Here is a 20073-nt window from a genome sequence, read left to right as displayed (position 1 = left end):
CAACCCTTCCTTTCTATATGGGTGTTCCCCTCCCCATCCTCCCCCATTACTGCCCTCCCCCCAACAATCACGTTCACTGGGGTGAACCCCATTTTTAATAGGGTTATTTGTCTCCCTGCAATCTTACTTCCTGAGTTCTTTGTATATTTGGACATAAGTCCTCTATCAATTGTAGGGTTTGTAAAGATCTTTTCCCAATCGGTTGGTTGCTGTTTTGTCCTAACAAGAGTGTTCTTTGCCTTACTGAAGCATGGCAGTTCTATGAGATCCCATTTGTCAATTCTTGATCTTAGAGCATAAGCCATTGGTGTTTTGTTCAGGAAATTTTCTCCAGTGCCCATGTGTTCTGATTCTTCCACACTTTTTCTTCTATTAGTTTGAGTGTATCTGGTTTGATGTGGAGGTCGTCTACCCACTTGAACTTAAGCTTTGTACATGGTGATAACCATGAATCGATATGCATTCTTCTACAAGCTGACATTCAATTGAACCTGCACCAATTGCTGAAAATGCTATCTTTTTTTCCACGGATGGTTTTGGCTCCTTTGTCAAAAATCAAGTGACCATAGGCATGTGGGTTCATTTCTGGGTTTTCAATGCTATTTCACTGGTCCATCTGTCTGTCTCTGTACCTGATTTTATTTTCTTAAGTGTACTTATTCATCTGTCCCTGCTTTGATCGATACGTGAAGTCTCCATGCTCAAACACAGAAAATATTCCCTGTTAAACACTTCACAGAAGTATGTTTATTCCCTGTGAGTTTATATGTACATCAGTTCAGCTGTCTCTGGAAGACATTTTTTCACACATTCTGGCTCTTATAATCAGTTCAGTTTAAAAGGTTGGTTATTTTATTTATTTCTATTTCAAATGTTATTCCCCTTCCCAATTTTCTCTCTGAAAATCCCCTATCCCATGCCCTTCCCTTTTGTTTTTATGATGATGTTCCCCCTTGCAGCTACCCACTCTGAACTCAGAACCCTAGCATTCACCTATATTTGGGCATCAAGTTTTCCCAAGATTAATGGCTTCCCCTCCCATTTACCATAGAGAAGGTAATCCTCTGCTTTATATGTAGCTGTAGCTATAGATTAATCCATGTGTACTCTTTGTTTTGTGGGTTAGTCCTTGGGAGCTCTGTGGCATTTGGTTGGCTGAAATTGATGTTTTTCTTATGGGGTTGCAAACCCCTTCAGCTCCTATAGTCTTTCCTCTAACTACTCTATTATGATATCCTTGCTCAGTCCAATAGTTGGCTGCAACCATTCACATCTATAATAGTCAGTCTCCGGCAGAGCCCTTTAGGAGACAGCTATAGGAGGCCCCTGTTAGCAAGCACGGTTTGGCATCAGCAATAATGTCTAAATTTGTTGTCTGCATGTGGCATGAATTATCAGGTGCGGATGTCTCTGAATGGTCTTTTCTTCAATGTCTCTGCCACAATGTCTTCTCATTTCCTTTATACAGGAGCAATTCTGGTATTATATTTTTGACTTGGGCAGGTGGCCCCATTCCTCAACCAGAAGATATGCCTAACATGTGGAAATGTTCTCTACAAGTTTTCTGTCCCCTTTGTTGGTTATTTAATCTATTGTCATTCCTTGGGTCCTGGGAGCCTCTTTCTTTAATGGCATCTTGGACTTTCTAGTTCCTTCACCCAGTTTCCCATCCCAAACTGCTACAAATCAATGTTCAAATGCCTGACCCAATGTACATCTTCCCCACCTGGTTCTGCCCCTCCTTTTCATCCCCTATCCTCTTTCCCTCCCAGGTCCCTCTGTTCCCTTGATTATTTTCTTTCCCCTTTTTTGTAGGGCTGAAGCATCCACACATGGATCTTTCTCCTTCTTTAGCTTCATAAGGTATATTACCTGAAGACCCATTTATTCCACTGCTGAGCATATAGAAAAATATGCTCCAACATATAACAAAGACACATGTTCAAATATGCTCATAGCATCCTTATTTATAATAGTCAGAAGCTGGAAACAACCCTGATGCCCCACAACAGAGGAATGGATGCAAAAATATAGTATATTTGTATAGTGAAGATATAAGGTATTTTATATAATACATAATGATGATATAAGATATAATGATAATAAGACATAATATTTGTATAAATCAGATATTAAAAACAATGAATTCATGAAGTTTATAGGCAAATGGATGGAACCAGAAAATATCATCCTGAGTGATTTAACCCAGTCACAAAACACAAATATGGTATGTACTCACTGATAAGTGGATATTAGGCCAAAAGCTTGGAATACTCATAATACAAATCAGCTCACTTTTCAAATAATTTTAATAAATGAGTTCTATGGAATTATGCGTAGAACAACAGCTGTGTATCTCCCTCTTATTAATTTGGGCACCTATAGGACCTTTCTAACCATTAACTGATACAACATTTTCTTGTTTCTGGAATTGATACATACAATTACTAACTCATCAATTCTGGTAGAAGCAAGTAACCCACCAGTTAAAACAAAATGCTTCCACTTCTGTGGAACAGTTCCCGATGGGAACTGGATGTAGATCTCTCCTGAGAGACACACCCAGAATACAGCAAATACATAGGCAAATGCCATCATTAAGCCACTGAACTGAGGATGGGACCCCCGTTGAAGGAATCTTAGAAAGGACTGAAAGTGTTTGAAGGGGCTTGAGACCCCATATGAACAACAATGCCAACCAACCAGAGCATCCAGGACTAAGCCACTACCCAAGGACTATACATGGACTGACCCTAGGCTCCAACTGCATAGGTAGCAATGAATAGCCTGGTAAGTGGAAGGGGAAGCCCTTGGTCCTGCCAAGACTGAATTCCCAGTGATGTGAATGTTGGGTGGAGGGTGGTATTTAGAGGAGGATGAGGAGGGGAACACCCCTATAGAAGGAGAGAGGGAGGGGTTAGGCGGAGGTTGGCCTGGAAACCGGGAAAGGGAATAACAATTGACATGTAAATAAGAAATACCAAATTTAATAAAGATGGAGAAAACAAAAAGAATACCTCAAATTTTCAAACATGTGGTATTAAACATCAAATTATCATTACTACTATAAACTGCATATGTAAATCTGTCAGTAAATTCATCCATCAATATGATTTCCTCAGAAGGAAAATATGATTTTTGACTTGGGAGTATCATCCTTGATGTTCTATTCAGAGGGTTGATTGCAATAAGCTATTCTGGGCAGGTGTAAGTGGCCTGTTTTCAAGGTGTTCTCCAGTGCCATTTGAGGGAAGGAAATGAGGGAGAAGCCAGGAACTTTGTATCACGTGGATTTCATTACATATTTGCTTTCCTCACACTTTTTGTTTACAATAAAATTTTAAATAAATTTGTAATATCAAGCCATTGTGTGACTTTGTAGCTCAGGACAAGAGGTAACAATAAAGTAAATTAATATGAGACTGTCTTCGTCGATGTCCAGAATCCTGAAGATAGTCAAGGAATGATGTCCTCACACCAACAGCATACCCTTGCTCCATACGTATGAATCTAGAAAAAGTTTACTGATACAGCCTGGATTTGAAGGTCACCTTTATTTGTTCACAATTTTCTGGAACTCACCTGGGATTAGTTTCATTACTCTGGATTTTCCTCCCCTTTTTGAATTGTATGACCCTCCTTGAAATCCCAACTTACATATGCCCATGACATGACTTTGGCCAAATCGGTATGTTATAAGCCCCCTGCTTTTCCTTGTGCAAAGTCACTATAGTGTCCTAGATTAATGTTCCCTTTAAAGAGTCCTTATATCCATGTTAATTGTTCCACAGTTTATCTCTAGAGCCCTGAACAACTCGCATTGGAGATGGGAAGTAGCCAAAAGAAGAGAGAGATTTTCATCCTTCTGCTTATTGCACTGGGCCTCACTTTCTAACAGTGTGTGGCAGGAACTGCAAGAGAAGCCCTTGTCCAAAAACAACATCTGGCCAGTGCATTCCAGGACTGGCTTGATCAGGCCATGGCCGCCATTGCAGACAACCTTAAATAAGTTTAAGGACATATAACCTCCTTTGTAAGAGTTGTTAGTCAAACAAGAAATCCTTAGATGTCCTGAACACAGCACAGGGACACAGTTGCATTTTTCTGGTAGAGGAAAGCTGCTTCTATTTCAATTAATCTAGGCTGGAAGAAGAAGATGTATAAATGCACAAAGATATCCAGGGGAATCTCTCAAGGTAGTCTGTGCTTACAACACCTTGGTAATCTAACCCCTTGTTAGCTTGGCTTCTACTCCATGTACCTGAACTAGCATTTGGAGCCTTGCTTCTTTTGGCACACTGCCTCATCCAATTTTCTAAATCACCAGAGGAGGATCATTGCAAAGATCACTACTATTCAGGTCTTGATGCAATAGCAAATTATTCTTTAATGAGGAGGTGGTACTTCTCCTCATTGAAAAAGAGCAGGAGTTGTGAGATAGTGGACTGTGCCAGGAAACTTGGTAAGGTTGAGTGTTTTGGAAGCCCTGGAAATTCATAAATATTGTAGGATTGCAGAAACTTCGACTTTTTTCAAAAGGTCCCTGTCATATGACCTTATCTCCTGCACTAAAAGAATCATGACAATCAGTCACATAAGCACAGTGCCCCAAGCACCACCACTTGCAGATGAGGGATCTTTAATATCTCAGACCAAGCCAATAGTAAGCACCTGCTGTCAGACCCAACAAACCACTACAAATTGCATATTTTTTTCAGAAGGAATAGAAGTGTGTGATAATTACTCTAACACAGATTTTCTAAGAACTTCTGTCATTTAAGAGCTGGAACACTTCTAGGCAAAAGAGCACTCTAGAATTTTTCACATGTGCACACTGTGTGGGACCAGATGTTCACTTCAGGCCTATAGGCCCTGACAGTCTTCTGGCTGCTGTACCTCTTTTTCTTGAAGTGTCTCCCTCTTTGTTGACTCTGGATGGAGGAACATTGACAAATGCACTCAATTTGATTGTTCCAGACTGTCTTCCATATAGCAGTGTCTCCCTATAGCAACAGCAATGGAAGAAAGACTTGATCCAACTCCCCTTTCCTCTTAGCTTGAATGTTCTTGCAGGGGTAGACCTCCCACTTCCCTGAACCCTGCACATCTCAGAGGATTATCTTAGGTATACACCAGCAGGTATGGGACTTTTTCAGTTTGGTGTGATGTTCAAGTTAATGTACAACATTCACCCTGGTTTTTAGCTTTACTTGCAGAACAGTTTATTGTGTGATTAAGAATCGACTACAATGCAGTATTTAGAATTTCGCATTACTATTGGAATTTAATGATGAGTACTCATTAGGGATTCATTTTCTATTACTCCTTTCCAAATTCAAATAATAATGACTGGATTACATTTCATCTCATGGGATTAAACTTGCCTCTACTGGCAGACTTTCTACTTCATGTAAGCATACATGTGGTTAGTGCTATACTCTGTGCATATCAATTCCACCCCTGACCCCATCAACATATAATATGTTTTCCTCACACAAGAGTACCACCATTCTCAATCCAAATGCTCAAGAATTTCTGAAATTGAATCAATCATTTCATTTTATCTAAATATTTTTTCCACGGCAGAGCCTTCCCCTTCACATGTCACTGATATATATGAGACCTAAACATGCCTACAGCACTAATATGAAATACAGTAAAAAAAATCTCACCTTGAGTGTATCTAATGTCTGTAATTTTGAACAATAAAAAGTTAGTCAGTGAAATTTTTGAACAAGTGAGATGCTCCAAAGTTTCTACAATAATTTGCAATTTTAAGACTTCATTGGCAGTGTTCTTTTGACATGTATAACATTGTTAGAATAAACTTATAGTATACATAAAAAATTAAGTTTTGTACAACACTGAACATACTTATTATCAGACATTTAATCTCAGACCTCATCATGTAATCATAGGTCTGGTTGGAAATGTACTTTGTGAAGATGTTCAATCCCATTCCTCACACTCTCAATTTATAACATATTTTCCTCATATAAATGAAAAATCATACCACCATTTTTGATGCAAGAGCTGGTGCATTTCTGATGGATGTATGGATAGTTCCATTTTATCTAACAATTTTTAACTGCAGAACTTTTTCTGTCATATGTCACTGTGATAAATGGGGAGATACAGTCATGCTTACATTTCTGAGTGGATATACATTAAATAAACTATCACTTTGAGTGTAACCGTGGCCCGAAGTTTTGAACACTATAAAGACATTCAGTAGAAATTTTGAATAAATTAACTGTTCAAAAATTTCCACAATATTCTCTAATTTTTAAGACCTCATTTGCTAGGTGTTTACCATTTATATTTATTTAACACTGCAAGAATTTATGAAATGTGTAAACAGTTTTAATTTTCATACCATGTAGGCTACACTTATTCTTGGACTTTCAAATTCAGACCCAGATGTACTCCATGCACATTTGAAATATTCTTCTACATCCATTACATTTCATATCACAGACTTAAATCAACATCATGAATTTATGTGCCCATTCCATGGACAATGCCTATGAGATGCAAACTCCATGTTCCTGGTTGGATATGATGTTTTCTCTGAGAACAGTTTTTTTCTGCTTTTCCCATATTCAGGACCAGCAGTATTTGTATCTCTGTCCTTCTAGCCTCTTCATCCAAACCTGACAATTCAGCCAGGTTCCAATATCATCCAATGGTATTTTGCTTCTTGTGAACACTTCCCACTGTCTGACTTTGATTAGGACATTTGAGATGATATATGAATCTCATGGAGAGAATTACAGACATTCACAAATAGTCTCTTATTTCAAGTCATATAATTCAATCATAGAAGAAAATCCCTGTATTGTTTATAACGCCAGGAAAGGGCAAAGTAACCCAAGTGTTAGCGCAGGTCTTACTGCCCCTCTTATTCTAAGGGTCCAGAGCTTCAGCTGGTACTCATGATTCAGGGATGGTGTCCTCTAACAGTATTACTACTACTTTGTCATAAGATCATATTTCTAGGATTATATATATCTTGATAACTTTATATTTCAAAGTTTTAAAAATAAGCATATTTCATTCATAAAAATTAGTGTGTTTTGTTCCTGGTATCTTTAATGAAATCAGTAGTAGTTCACTCAATCCTATTTCCATATATTCTATAGTGTCCTACAGAATATCACTATGAGAATTGTCCAAATTTAGGCGATTTATATTATAACTATTTTCTAATAGATCATTATTGACAGAAACAAGGGGAATATATTGTGTCTCAACATCTCAGAAGCAAAGAAGTAATTCCCCAGTCCGAGTGTGTACCTTCCAGCACATTCTGCCCATTGTGTTATCATCCTGGATGCTCAGTGTCTGATAGGACAAAGAAAACAATGTTTCTCTGATTGTAAGATTTGATCTTAAGGTTTTAGGCTACATTTTGAGACCAGGTATTAAGATAGATTTATACTTATTTTCTAGGAGAATATTTTCTTTTGTTCAGAGTGATCCCTTCAGTTTCTCATTTAGTTTAGTACCGTTTTACTGCAGTCTGTGAAGAACTTTGATGTTACTTGCATTTGGGCCAATAGAATATTTTAAGTAGTGTATCATCTCCACAATATTAAACAGAAGTATCTCTATTTCATTGTATTTTAGTGGCATATATGATTACACTACTATATAGCTTTTTTTCCTAGATGACAAATTGGTGAGCACCAATTAATCTGTAATCATTGACTTACATACTCTTTATTGTTATCATAATACTATTGTGATGGTTTGTAATGGTCAGCCATAGGAATGGCACTTCTAGAAGTTGTGACTCTGTTAGCATAGGTGATGCTCTGTTGCAGTAGGTGTTTCATTGTGGGTGTGGGATTAAGACATTCATACTAACTGCCTGGGAGCCAGTATTTTGTGAGCACCCATCAGATGAAGACGAACAACTCTCACATACTCCTGTACCATGCTTATCTGGATGCTGCCTTGTTCCTTCCTTGGTGATACTGAACTGAAGCTCTGAACCTGTAATCTAGGCCCAATTAAATGTTGTTCTTTATAAGACTTGCCTTGGTCATGGTGTCTGTTCAAACCAGTTAGTTGTCTAACTAAGACAACTATGGACGCTGGTATATTCAACATTATTGCATGGGATTCCAACATGAAGAACATCATATAAGCTACTTCACTTGTTCTCAGGGACTCACAGACAACAGTGAACTTCAGATCATTATCTTTTTCCTTGCCTAGTAATTTTCATTTTTACTCTGATAGGAACTATAGAACTTATTACTTTATTTGGTGGAGATCTCCAACTCCACAACCTTATGTATTGTGTACTCTTTCCTCAGTGTCTTTGTAGATGCTTGTTCTTCTTCAGATATCACTGCAAATATGTTAGTAGGTTTTATGCCTAAAAACAAAATCATTTCATTTTATGTTTGTGCAACAAATAGTCACTTGCTTTTATATTTGGAACCACAGAATGCTTTCTTTTGGCAGCAATGGCATATGATAGATATATAGTGATTCATAACACATTTCTTTATGCACTGAGTATGTCTCCTCAAGTCTATGTAAGACTTATCATTGATTACTATTCAGGTGGAATTCAGCATTCTCTTATCCAAAGGGTAGCCGATTTCAACTTGTCTTTCTCTCAGTCCAATAAAGTCAACACATATTGTGAGATGTACATTTGATACTTGATATTTCATGCTCTGAAACTTATATCAATGAACTCTTGGTTTTCTTCTTTCTGCGTTTCCTAGAACTAGTCACCATCCTTATCAGTCTGTTTTCCTATGCATTAGTGAAGGTACTGGCTAGTGAATAAATGGAAATAAAAAAAAATGAGAGCCAGAAAATTGATTGGTAAGTAAAGTCAATGAAACCTCACACTCTACCATAAAATTTCAGCATTCAGCTGGGCCAGCATGAAGACGAAACACATTCTAAATCTCTATCAGAAGTCTACAATATATGTACATTGTGTGACTGTCTTTGTATGTGCGTGTTTTTTTCTGAACATTCTGCTGTTCATTTAGCTATGCTTTATGGGGATCAGGGATGAGGTCCCTTGAGGAATCCTGTGCTTCCTATCACAAATAGGTCCTCCTGAGTGTTAAAACTTTAGTATACTATCAGATTGACTACCTGAAAGGAAATGCAAATCTCTCCAGGCTTCAACCAAACTTGGTTAAAAATCTAAAGGTACTCACTGTTGTGCAGCCATAGACAGGCTTACTTCCCCTTTCCTGTTGCAGATTCTCCCTGCATGTGAGTGCCAAGGCTTCCTAGGTGATGGACTTTTCAATATATTCAAAAGTGAGTTGTCTGGTTTTTTTAAAGCTGAATCATGTTTAATGCTTACACCAGGTGGCTCAGAATTATGGTTTCAGTTAGTCTTAGGCCAATAACCCCTCATCAAATTCAAAATAATTGGAATGTTCACCTTCAGCATGCAGTTGTATATTTGGAAGGTGTGAATTACTGAGTAGGCATTTTCAGTTTGAGTAATTGGCAAAAAGTTATCATGGATGCTCCCAAAATTTTCTGGCTATTCCTATTTTACACTTTCCACAATCTGATTTTAACACCATATTGTTAAAGAAAATGCCTCTTTATTTCAGTGAATATAGAAAATGTGAGACTTTGTCCAAGTTCAAGCCTAAACAATCCTAACTGGTGATTATAGAATTTTATGAATTTTGTATTGTATCAGAGTTTAAAAGTAATAATACCCAAGCTATAAACCAGGTTACAAACAATACTTACTTCCCTGTGGATTATGTTGGTGCAATAGAGACACAAATGTTATGGGTTAATCATTGCTTCTTTGATGAAATTTAAGGCCTGTGAGATGGAAGACATGGCTGACACTGTTTAAGTTGCCAAAATTTTCAAATTGATAGACTACAGTTCTAGTAAAAAAACTTAAAGTTTTAATTCTAATACAGCATTATAATAATAGGGTGAATTTTAATTGCATAGCCATATCTAAACTTAAACATATATATCAATCCACCATTATTGGAAATATTTCTTACAGTAGATTGGAAGCATGAGAGAACAAAAATGAACAATTTTTAGAGAGTGTGAGATATTGTAGCATTCACTTTGCCTTCATCAAATCTTCCCATCAGGAATCAGAAACCACTGGAAATTAGGAAGTGAAAATATTGTAAGAGCCAGAGACAATGGATAACTTCAATGAGACAGTCTCATCCAGAAACAATAGGACTGATGTGCATGTGAATTTTCATAGTCTGTGGGAACAAACAATGAGCTTATTAAGATACAAGCCACTGAGACCATCTATAGAGGGGGAAATGTGGATCCATACTCATACCATTAGTCAAGAATCTATATAACTTGCATTCACTTGCAAGATATTTTAGTCTTCTTCAGTGGAGGTTTACTGCTTATGTTTACTGCTTATGTAGACCCTGATTTCAGGAGTTGGACAAATAAAAACAACACAATATCATATTTGTACAATGTTTGCCATATATGATTTTGTTCAGGCATTTTTTATCTTATGAGTCTTTCCGTGAATATTTGGTTTCAGATTTGGTGTTATTTTGAGAAAAAGAAAGTGTGTGTGTGTGTGTGTGTGTGTGTGTGTGTGTGTGTGTGTGTGTGTTTGAGAGAGAGAGAGAGAGAGAGAGAGAGAGAGAGAGAGAGAGAGAGAGAGAGAGAGGCAGGGAGAGAGAGAGAGAGAGAGAGAAATAAAAATGGTCCTTGTTTTTATGATTTTTGCTTGTGTTTTTCTAAATAAGGGAAGAAAACAGGCTGTGAGTGAAGTTGTTTTTATAGTTAGGAAATGGGGCTCTAGGATATTTGGAGAGAGGAAAAATGTGTTTTAACATATTGTTTAAAACATATTTTTTCTTTTTTTTTCTTTTTTATTAGATATATTTCTTTACTTACATTTCAAACAGTATCCCACTTCCTGGCTTCCTGTCCATAAGCTCCCATTCCCTCCCCTCCCCCTCCCCCATACAGGTATTCCCCCATACATAACCCTTATTACCCCTCAATATTATCCAGCACTGGGATGCTAAATCAACAATTATATTTCAGTTTCCATTAGCTTATTGCTCCTTGCAATTCATGGCATCATCAAGAAAATATTTAAATACCAACTATCTGCTGTAACTCTGGTGTCATTCTTATGGCAGTTCTCTAATACTCAGACTCTTGCTAAAATTAATCTATGTTCAGTTCCTCCAAGTAGAGTTATCATTGATTAGTTATTGTTAGAACTTGTTTAGGCAATGAGTTCAATTTTTTTTCAGCTTCACAGGGTTCTGTGCTGTTCCAAATTGTTTTTTAAAGATTTATTCATTTTTTATATATAAGTACACTGTAGCTGTCTCAGATACACCAGAAGAGGGCATGGGAATTGAACTCATGACCTCTGGAAGAGCAGTCGGGTGCTCTTAACTGCTGAGCCATCTCTCCAGCCCTGTTCCAAAATTTTAATCATTTTCATCAACAATATTACTGCTGTGCACGATTATTTTCCCTGTCCTCTTAATGTGTTTATAAAATAATGTAGAATGATAAATTGACTAAGATCAAAGGTGAATCGAATCATCATATTCTGTGAAATGGCCTGGCAGTCCTGGCCTGCTTCTTCTTCTACATTAGACTGGGAAAATCAGCACCTGACTATTTCTCAGGCCAATGAGAGTGAGAGAGAGAGAAGAGAGAGAGAGAGAGAGAGAGAGAGAGAGAGAGAGAGAGAGAGAGAGAGAGAATTCTCACAAATTAAGACCAAAACATATTGAAGACTGAACCATAGTACATGAAGCCAAAATGTTTAATATAACTTAGTGCGTTATTGGAGCTCATAAGCTTGTCATCCTAGGATTCTGATATCTATTAAGCTGTCAGGGACACTGTCACAGTCTGCATCTAAGGTATGTCAGAAAATCTGATGGAGCAGCAAATTGTCATGGAGCTGAGAAAATAAGGAAGAGTAGCCTGTAGACTTGTTCAAAATTGGGGGTAAGTATTGAAGAAGGGAACAAGAGGCTTAGGAATGTTGTTTCATGAGGAAATTATATGTAAGACTCAGAAAGAAAGAATATTAAACTAGTGAAATTTATCCATGTATTTCTGTATTGAGATCTTTTGGTTCACTGTGTAAATATTTTCTTTGTATTATTCATATACTAATATCTGGAGGGCATAGTATTGAATGCACAGTAGTCTTCTTTATTGCTATTTACATCTGTAATCATAATTTGTAAAAACTCCATTTCTCAGGTCTAGAATAGTTTAATAAAAGTCTGATGGACTGTCACAAAAGAGGAGTGAATAGGCATGACCTCTGGGGAAAGATTTGAATCCTGGGCAAGTGTCAGGAGGAGATTTTGCCAGCCAAGTGAATATAAAAAAGAAGTCCAGAGCTGAAAGAGGTGTAAATAAAAAGTCATTGGACAGAACACAATTAAGTATTGATGGATTAATTAAAATTATAAGATCTACTTGGGAAAAAGTGTCAGTTAGGAATTCAATCTATAATCAGTAAACATAAGTTTTAGTGTTTTGAATCAGTTACATTATGCATAGTAAAATTATATTTTTATACACATGTTGCTGTTAATGTGCTATATATCTATATCTATATCATATCTATATCTATATCTCATATTACACCAATACCTTTGTAGCAGAAGTCTTTGATCACATATTCAATACCTAATTCCCGTGGCATGACCAACATTGCTGTTAAAGTACTCATCTGTATTGCTTTGATTTTCAGGGCAGGTTTTCTCTGTATAGTCCTGGTTGTCCTAAAACCCTCTCATTAGAAAAGGTTACCCTCAAACTCAGAGATTCACATGTCCCTATATACCAAACCCTGGTATTAAAGGTATTTGTCACCACAAACTAATATGTTGAAATACTCTCACCATATATTTTTAATCATCCCAGGTGGCTTCATGAGATTCAGTGGATTCCGGGAAAGCTTCAGCGATATGCATTGACCACTGATTGCAAACTCATTTTTTCCCCATTTCCAATATCTTGCCCTGCAATCACATGACTGTTACAGAGAACTAACTACAAGGATAAAAGACAAATTTTACAGTTTTTGGGATAATGGGTGTGAAAGTGATCCTCACTTCTGTGTTGAGGACTGTTTAACAATTCCAGATGAGGATTCAGGACATTGTCCCAGATCTGTGAAATGCAGAGTTTATCAGTAAGTGACTTCTGAGTTCAGTTACAGGTTGAACATTCCAGAGAACATCTCTTAACATGAATCTTCCTATGTCTTATATGTCTGGCCACTGACGACACCATGTTGTAATAATCCATGAAAGAATCAGAATGAAATGTGAGCCTCTTTCCAGACACAATCCTCTCTTCAATGTGACCTAGAAAACTGAAAATGGTGCCCTGTCCCTTAAGTGGTGTCCAGAGTTATCAAGTATAGACTACTCCAAAACGAACTTCAAGGACTTGTCATCAATGAAAAGAGGTACCAACTAGAGGAATGGGAAAAATAGTACATAATGAGAATGGGGAAATAGGGAAATGCTCAAATCCATCTTTCTATGTATTCAAAGCTCCTGCACAGTTTAACAGAAATTGCATAGGATCAGCAAGTATTATGATTCTCAAAATACTTTAATGTAGGAGAATAAGTTCATATTATCTATTTACATTGCATGTAGCACAAACATTTGTGAATGCATTACAGTATAGGAGGTTGATGTCTATTTAAATCCATAGTACTTAAGTAAGCATGCACTCCTGTGAGCTGCAAAATATTTGAGCCACCAGGATCTCATACTGCAGTTATAGACATTCCCCAGCACACCAGGTCCTTCTGGATTGTAGGGATAACTGTTCTACTATATCAGGAGTCACTGATTCCCTCAGGATGCTACCCTGTAAACTGACAATTCATAGGACATCGCATGTATTCTGACCAGGTATGGAAGACAGAACTTGCCTTCAACAGGTCCTCCTCTTCTGATTCTGCAATATTAGGTGTATCCAATTCATGAATACTAAATTAGAATGCAGTATGTATGAATATTGTTGATTTACATGATATATAGGTTGTTTTAATATAGGTAGTTATATTTAAGATTGTTAAGTACACATTTACAAATATTCCTACACAGTGCAATAATATTCCAAATGTATCCTGCAATAGTGAAACATTAGCTTCTGAAAAGCTTTCCTAACACATGTCCTGCCCAGCAATAAGTGGATCATGGATTGGAAAGCTACTCATGTAGAGATAAAGCTTTCCCAGCACACATAATCTCCACACATTAGGATCCTTGTCATGGGGATTTCCTTTCTAGGCTCATGCTGGTAAATGGATGCAGGTTGGGAAACATTGAGTTGCAGAATACATTTGCTTGATTTCTTTACAATGTAATTTCTTTTTGAACTGGAAACTTTTCTGTGAGTAGCCCATCGGTTCTTCCTCTTTCTATTGATTCCTGGGTGTATTTGACCCAGGAATTCATAAAGGGATGCCTGGCGTGATGCTCAAGATTCATTGTTCTCGTTCTGCCTCATCTTCTCTGTCTGATGTACAGTCTGATGAAGGGAACAAAAACCCTGGTCTCTCCTGTTTACAAATAGGAACCACAAGATCTGGAACCAACTGCCACTAGGAAAAAGGATGACTTCGAATGCACCATTGATGATAATGTAGGAACAACTTGAACTCATATGTTGAGACATCAGTCATTATCTCCAGGTAAACAAGAGACATTTCTCCCTGCATCTGAGCCCTGCAAGCACCCTAGTTCCATGGATATGTTACTGCTTAGGTCAACCATGGAAATTTCAATGTAAACATACCTGCATGGAAGTTTTGACCAGCAGAGGGCCAAGTGGGTTAAAGAATCTCCAGCAGGGAGATGTGGTGGGTGTGGAGGGGAACTCTCTATTCCCTGTGGTTTCCTTTCTTAGCTTTGTTGAAACTATTGTGATTGAAATGCAACATTTCCGTGCTCAAAACAGTGAAGTTCCTTTATTAACTATACAATGTATTCTGATCACAGACATTCTTTCTAAACTTATGCCAGATATTTTCCCAATCACCTAACTACATATTTCATTCTTTCTGTATTAAAAAAAAAACAACAAAAAACATAAAATGGGTTAAGAAGAATTAAAAATAGAAAACACACACAAACAGTTGCACATGCACGAGAGCACATGCACACACATACACAAACACTCACACAAAAACAAACAGATAAAACTGCAACTCTGGAACCATGCTTGTATACAAAAGCAAGTGCAACAAGATAAATGCACAAATAAATAAATATCTATAAAATACTCTTACGTTCAGTTTGTTTTGGCATCCAGTTGCTATTGCTAGCCATGTGTTAATCCTTAAGGGTCGTTAATAAAAAAATAATGCTCCATTGGTGAAAGCTAATTTTCCTCTGCATGTGAATGTCAATTTCAAAAATTTCTTGGATAGAGTGAGAACCTATGTCCTTGTACTTTTCTCAACACTGGGACTCCATTTCTATTAACTGTGTGCATACCACCTGCATGCTGTCCCAATCTCTGTAGTTTCCTATGTATAGATTTTCTGTTATGTCTGGAAATCAGTTTCTTGGAATCACTCAACTCCTCGGGTTCTTATAATCTACTTAGTTTTTAAAATCTTTCTCAGAAACAGGTTAAAACTATTGCTTTGCTGTGTGCAACTAAGAGCAATGGCTATTCCTCATCCTGTTCTCAGCATCAGTTGAGCTTCTCTGACAATTAACTCACAGGGAATTATCCTGTGACTGGCAATGATATGTACAATCCATTTCTTTGAGAGATGTATTACCCTCTAATCTAGGTATCTTTTAAGGAAAGATTGCTTCATTAAAATAAAACACAAAGTTTATCCTTGTTCTTTCTACTCAGCTTTATGCAAGTGTTTATCTCACATAACATTAGAGTGTAACCAGAACAAGACCACTGAGGAAATACTAATCACTAAACTTCAAGTTGTATGTTGTCAGTTTTCATACAATCTCCTTGATGTACTTAACTTTGATGAAAATATTGTATCAGCAGATTTATAACCCCACACTATATTCCAAAGAAAATTAATCCATAAACTTTCAGATATCTCCACAAGAGTAGAACGTAACTAGGAAGTGCTTATTATTTTTTCTATTTATTTAGAAATCAATTTTTGTTTTGTTGTTTTTTTACTTGCAATATCCCTAATTTGCTTTGTCATGCTACATGCATTCGAAATTTTGTATATATATTTTTTTATTTTTATGTACATTGAAGATCTTAGACTTCATCTTACCTTTCTTATTATCTTTCAATTTGGTTTATGCTGCATCAGTGTTCTTATTCTCCATTTCCCATCATTATTTTATGTTTGAACATTCTGCCTCATCTGCCTGACTTTTCTGTTTGCCTTTTATTTTTATTTTATTACATCATATCCTTTAATTCCCCAGACCACAATGGCTCATTTGCTATTCGCTTGGCTTTTGCATATTAAACATCCAAAAATATTCAAATCATGGAATCGCACATAAAAATGAAAACATGAGACATTTGTTTCTATGGATCTGGGTGATCTCATTGAACATTTTTAGGTTCTCCCACATATGTAGAGACTTCATGATTCATGTTTTACCAGTGAGACTTATTTATTGTTCTATACCACATACATTGTCTTTATCTAATTGTCATTTGTAATAAATCTACATGGATTCCACTTCCCAGCTACTCTGAGCAGAGCAACAATAAATATAGATATAAGTGTCTCTGTAATAACATAGGGTGATTTCATTACATGCTTGGGAGCGATGCATCTGGAACATAGCACAGTTTTATTTATTCTTTGGTGACATTTTCAAACAGAATTCCAAAGTCAATACACTACACTACTTCACAGTCACATCAAAAATGAGTAAAGATTAAACCTTTCCACATAACTTAATTTATCTCATCGGCATTCTTGCTTATTATCATATGACTGAGTTCTAATTGGGACATTAAAATTGTTAAATCTGCATTTGGATAAGGACTATGGTACAAGACACACAGAAATTAACCTTTAAATGAGCAGGATAATCTATCTGTTTCTTAGGTTTCCTAGTGCAGGACAGTCTCATGCATCATAGAAGAAGCCCAAAGGCTCCAGTGATCTTATACAGTACATGACCTAGCAGTTTATAATATCAGCCTACAGGTAAGACAAGCCCATTAGTACTAGATTGTTATGTTGCAAACAACGGCTTTCTAATTGGGTTTATGACCTGCTCCATAACAAAGACTTCATCTCAAGTAAACATGGTCAAATGTCCAATGGCTTCCAGTGAAGTAGCCATCTCTAGACCCTATTACTAGCAGTCTCTAACTACATGGCTAATGTTCAAGTTATCAAACTGCCTTATAATATGTTTGTTTATAGCAAGTAGATTATTGCTGCTCTCACTTTTGAACACAAAGGCTTCTGAGTGTAGTGTGTAATGACTGCCACCAGACATCCATGACTGGTTTAGTTCACAGAATATATGCCTAAGTACTCAACCATAAATGAGTCATCTATACAAATGTTCTACCACAAACCTAAGGACAATCACAAAAGAAAGTTTGGATGAACATAAGAGGAAAAGTGAGAGGGAAAGACATGAAATACCATCTCAGGTCTTGACAGTGTTACATGACTCTCAGTAGTTATAGTTGTCAGCCTAAGACCTGAACAAATCGAGTCAATCAAAGTAGTAGCCTGGCAGCTTGTGAAAGAGCTGAGCAGACAGAAAATATTTTTCTTTTTCTTTTTCTTTATCTTTTTTTTTTTTTACAATTTGTTCCTTGAACTCAATTCAGTTCCCTAAATTGTATTCTGAGGATCACACACAATCCTCAGAGCATGTGTGTTCTTTTCTCACCACTGAATATAGAATAACAATTAAATAATAATCACAACATGAATGAGGAGGAATGTATGAAGGCCCATATAAAATTGAGAGACTACTGGCATTTGATGAATAAAAAGGAACGCTTAGCTATTTTTGGAGAAATTTTCTATAGGTTCCCTATGTATTGGTGAATGATTTAACCCATGTGTACATAAATACCACATATTGGACTCACCACAGTATTACTTAAGGAAGCAATATGGGTCAGTTTTGTTGGAAAGAGTCTCAGTGGGAACTCCCAAGGGAAACAAGAGGGTCAAAGTGGCTGTAGTTAATCACTGATTTTTTTAAATTTGTAAAATACTAAATGAAATACTAAATGAAAATACTAAAGAATAAAAAGAAATCTGGAAAGTAGAAATATATATATATATATATATATATATTATTCATGATTAGCATTCTCAAAGATGTGCATTTTGTACTTTGTGAATGTTTTCCCTGTATCCTCTAACCTTCCTTTTCATGCACTCCTACTTTTTATATTATTATACTAGAAAGTTCCACTATGACTTCATATGTATAACAGACTTTGTCTATATAACAGTGTGGTATCTAAGAATTACAAAAGAGAGACTCATGTGTCTGTGTTTCTGATTTGATCTTCGTTAGTACTGTTAACTACAGTTGCATCCATTTTCCTTAAATTGACATACTCTTTTCTAAGGAAAAACTTCTGTTTTGTTATACATATAAAAATTTGTTCTTGAGGCAATGCTTTGTTGATAGAATAAAGTTGATTTATTTTATTTAGTGATTTTAATGGTGTTTCTATAATGATTAAAATAGAAGCCTTTGTGAAGTATATTTACTTTTGAGCATTTGGGTGAGTTTTTACTATGTAACATTTAGGAAAACGTTAATTGTATGTATTGTAGGGATGCTGAAAATTCTGTAAACTTAGCTGCTTTTTTTTTTTTTGAAATTTCCAATCATTAACATTGTCCCATAGCCATCTACCAATCCATCTGATAACTATGTCAGAAGTGGAGCAACTTTCTCAGGCAGAAAATCTATTTTGAGCTTAGGCCTTTCTATTACATCAGTATCATCTGCACACTGCTCAAGGAAGAGGTATTGGATGAATTTCCTAAGAGGAACTTGACTTTAACTTCCTGCTGCCTAACCCTGCTCTTCTCTATCTCCGCCTTCTCCAGAAGGACTAGATCCTTATCTAAGAAGTACCCTCCTCCTGAATATGTAAATCATGTAAATCTGTGGTGGTAAATACAGGAACATTTACACTCCACAACACATGATCACGGTCCTCTCTAAAGTGACTGAGAACACAGAACCTCACCATGGGATGGAGCCAGATCATCCTCTTTCTGGTGGCAGCAGCTACATGTAAGGGACTCTCATATTCAGACCTGAGGATAGGCACACAGTAGGGTGTCAATGATAACCACTCTGCCTTTCCCTCCACAGGTGTCCACTCCCAGGTACAGCTGCAGCAATCTGGGGCTGAACTAGTGAAGCCTGGGTCCTCAGTGAAAATTTCCTGCAAGGCTTCTGGCTACACATTCACCAGTTACGATATGCACTGGATAAAACAGCAGCCTGGAAATGGCCTTGAGTGGATTGGGTGGATTTATCCTGGAAATGGTAATACTAAGTACAATCAAAAGTTCAATGGGAAGGCAACACTCACTGCAGACAAATCCTCCAGCACAGCCTATATGCAGCTCAGCAGCCTGACATCTGAGGACTCTGCAGTCTATTTCTGTGCAAGACACAGTGTTGCAACCACATCCTGACAGTGTCAGAAACTCTGCAAGAGCAGGAACCTTCTCTGCGACTGAGATGACAGAGATGATTAACCTGGAAACTTACATAGAAACAATCATTATGAATTCAGATTTTTGTTGTTTCTACTTAGAAACCTAAATTGAAACTTTCCAATGGATGTCTACGAATAAAGTAATGTTGATTGAGGATGTTCCTAGAATACCCCATACCTTGTCAATCTATTCTCCAGGTACCATCTCTATTGACATATGTTTTTGCTTAAACACCCACAAATAAGAGGAACTGTGTTTATATGTGATAAAAATATCTCTGGATTCTGAGATAAACCAGAACTTCTGTTGGAATATGTGGGAATAAAGTGTAATAAAAATTTGACCTGTACATGCATGCAAATTCTGGGTAAAAA

At 36.8% G+C, this 20073-nt stretch overlaps 1 pseudogene and 1 gene segment (V, D, J or C); both read left to right on the top strand.

Annotated features, from left to right (window-relative positions):
* Nucleotides 8122-8809, top strand: Or5t20-ps1 (olfactory receptor family 5 subfamily T member 20, pseudogene 1; annotated as a pseudogene).
* On the top strand, nucleotides 19220-19675 carry LOC102552859 (immunoglobulin heavy variable 1-84-like). The segment is given in 2 exon segments: nucleotides 19220-19265; nucleotides 19347-19675. Coding segments are annotated over 2 exon segments (375 nt in total).
* The last annotated feature ends 398 nt before the right edge of the window (nucleotides 19676-20073 follow it).

This window comes from Rattus norvegicus, chromosome 6 (genome assembly GCF_021556685.1).
Source record: "Rattus norvegicus strain SHRSP/BbbUtx chromosome 6, alternate assembly SHRSP_T2T, whole genome shotgun sequence".
In the NCBI taxonomy this organism is placed as follows: Eukaryota; Metazoa; Chordata; class Mammalia; order Rodentia; family Muridae; genus Rattus; species Rattus norvegicus.
Note: the sequence above shows the minus strand (reverse complement) of the source record. Positions and strands in the feature narration are given on the sequence as shown.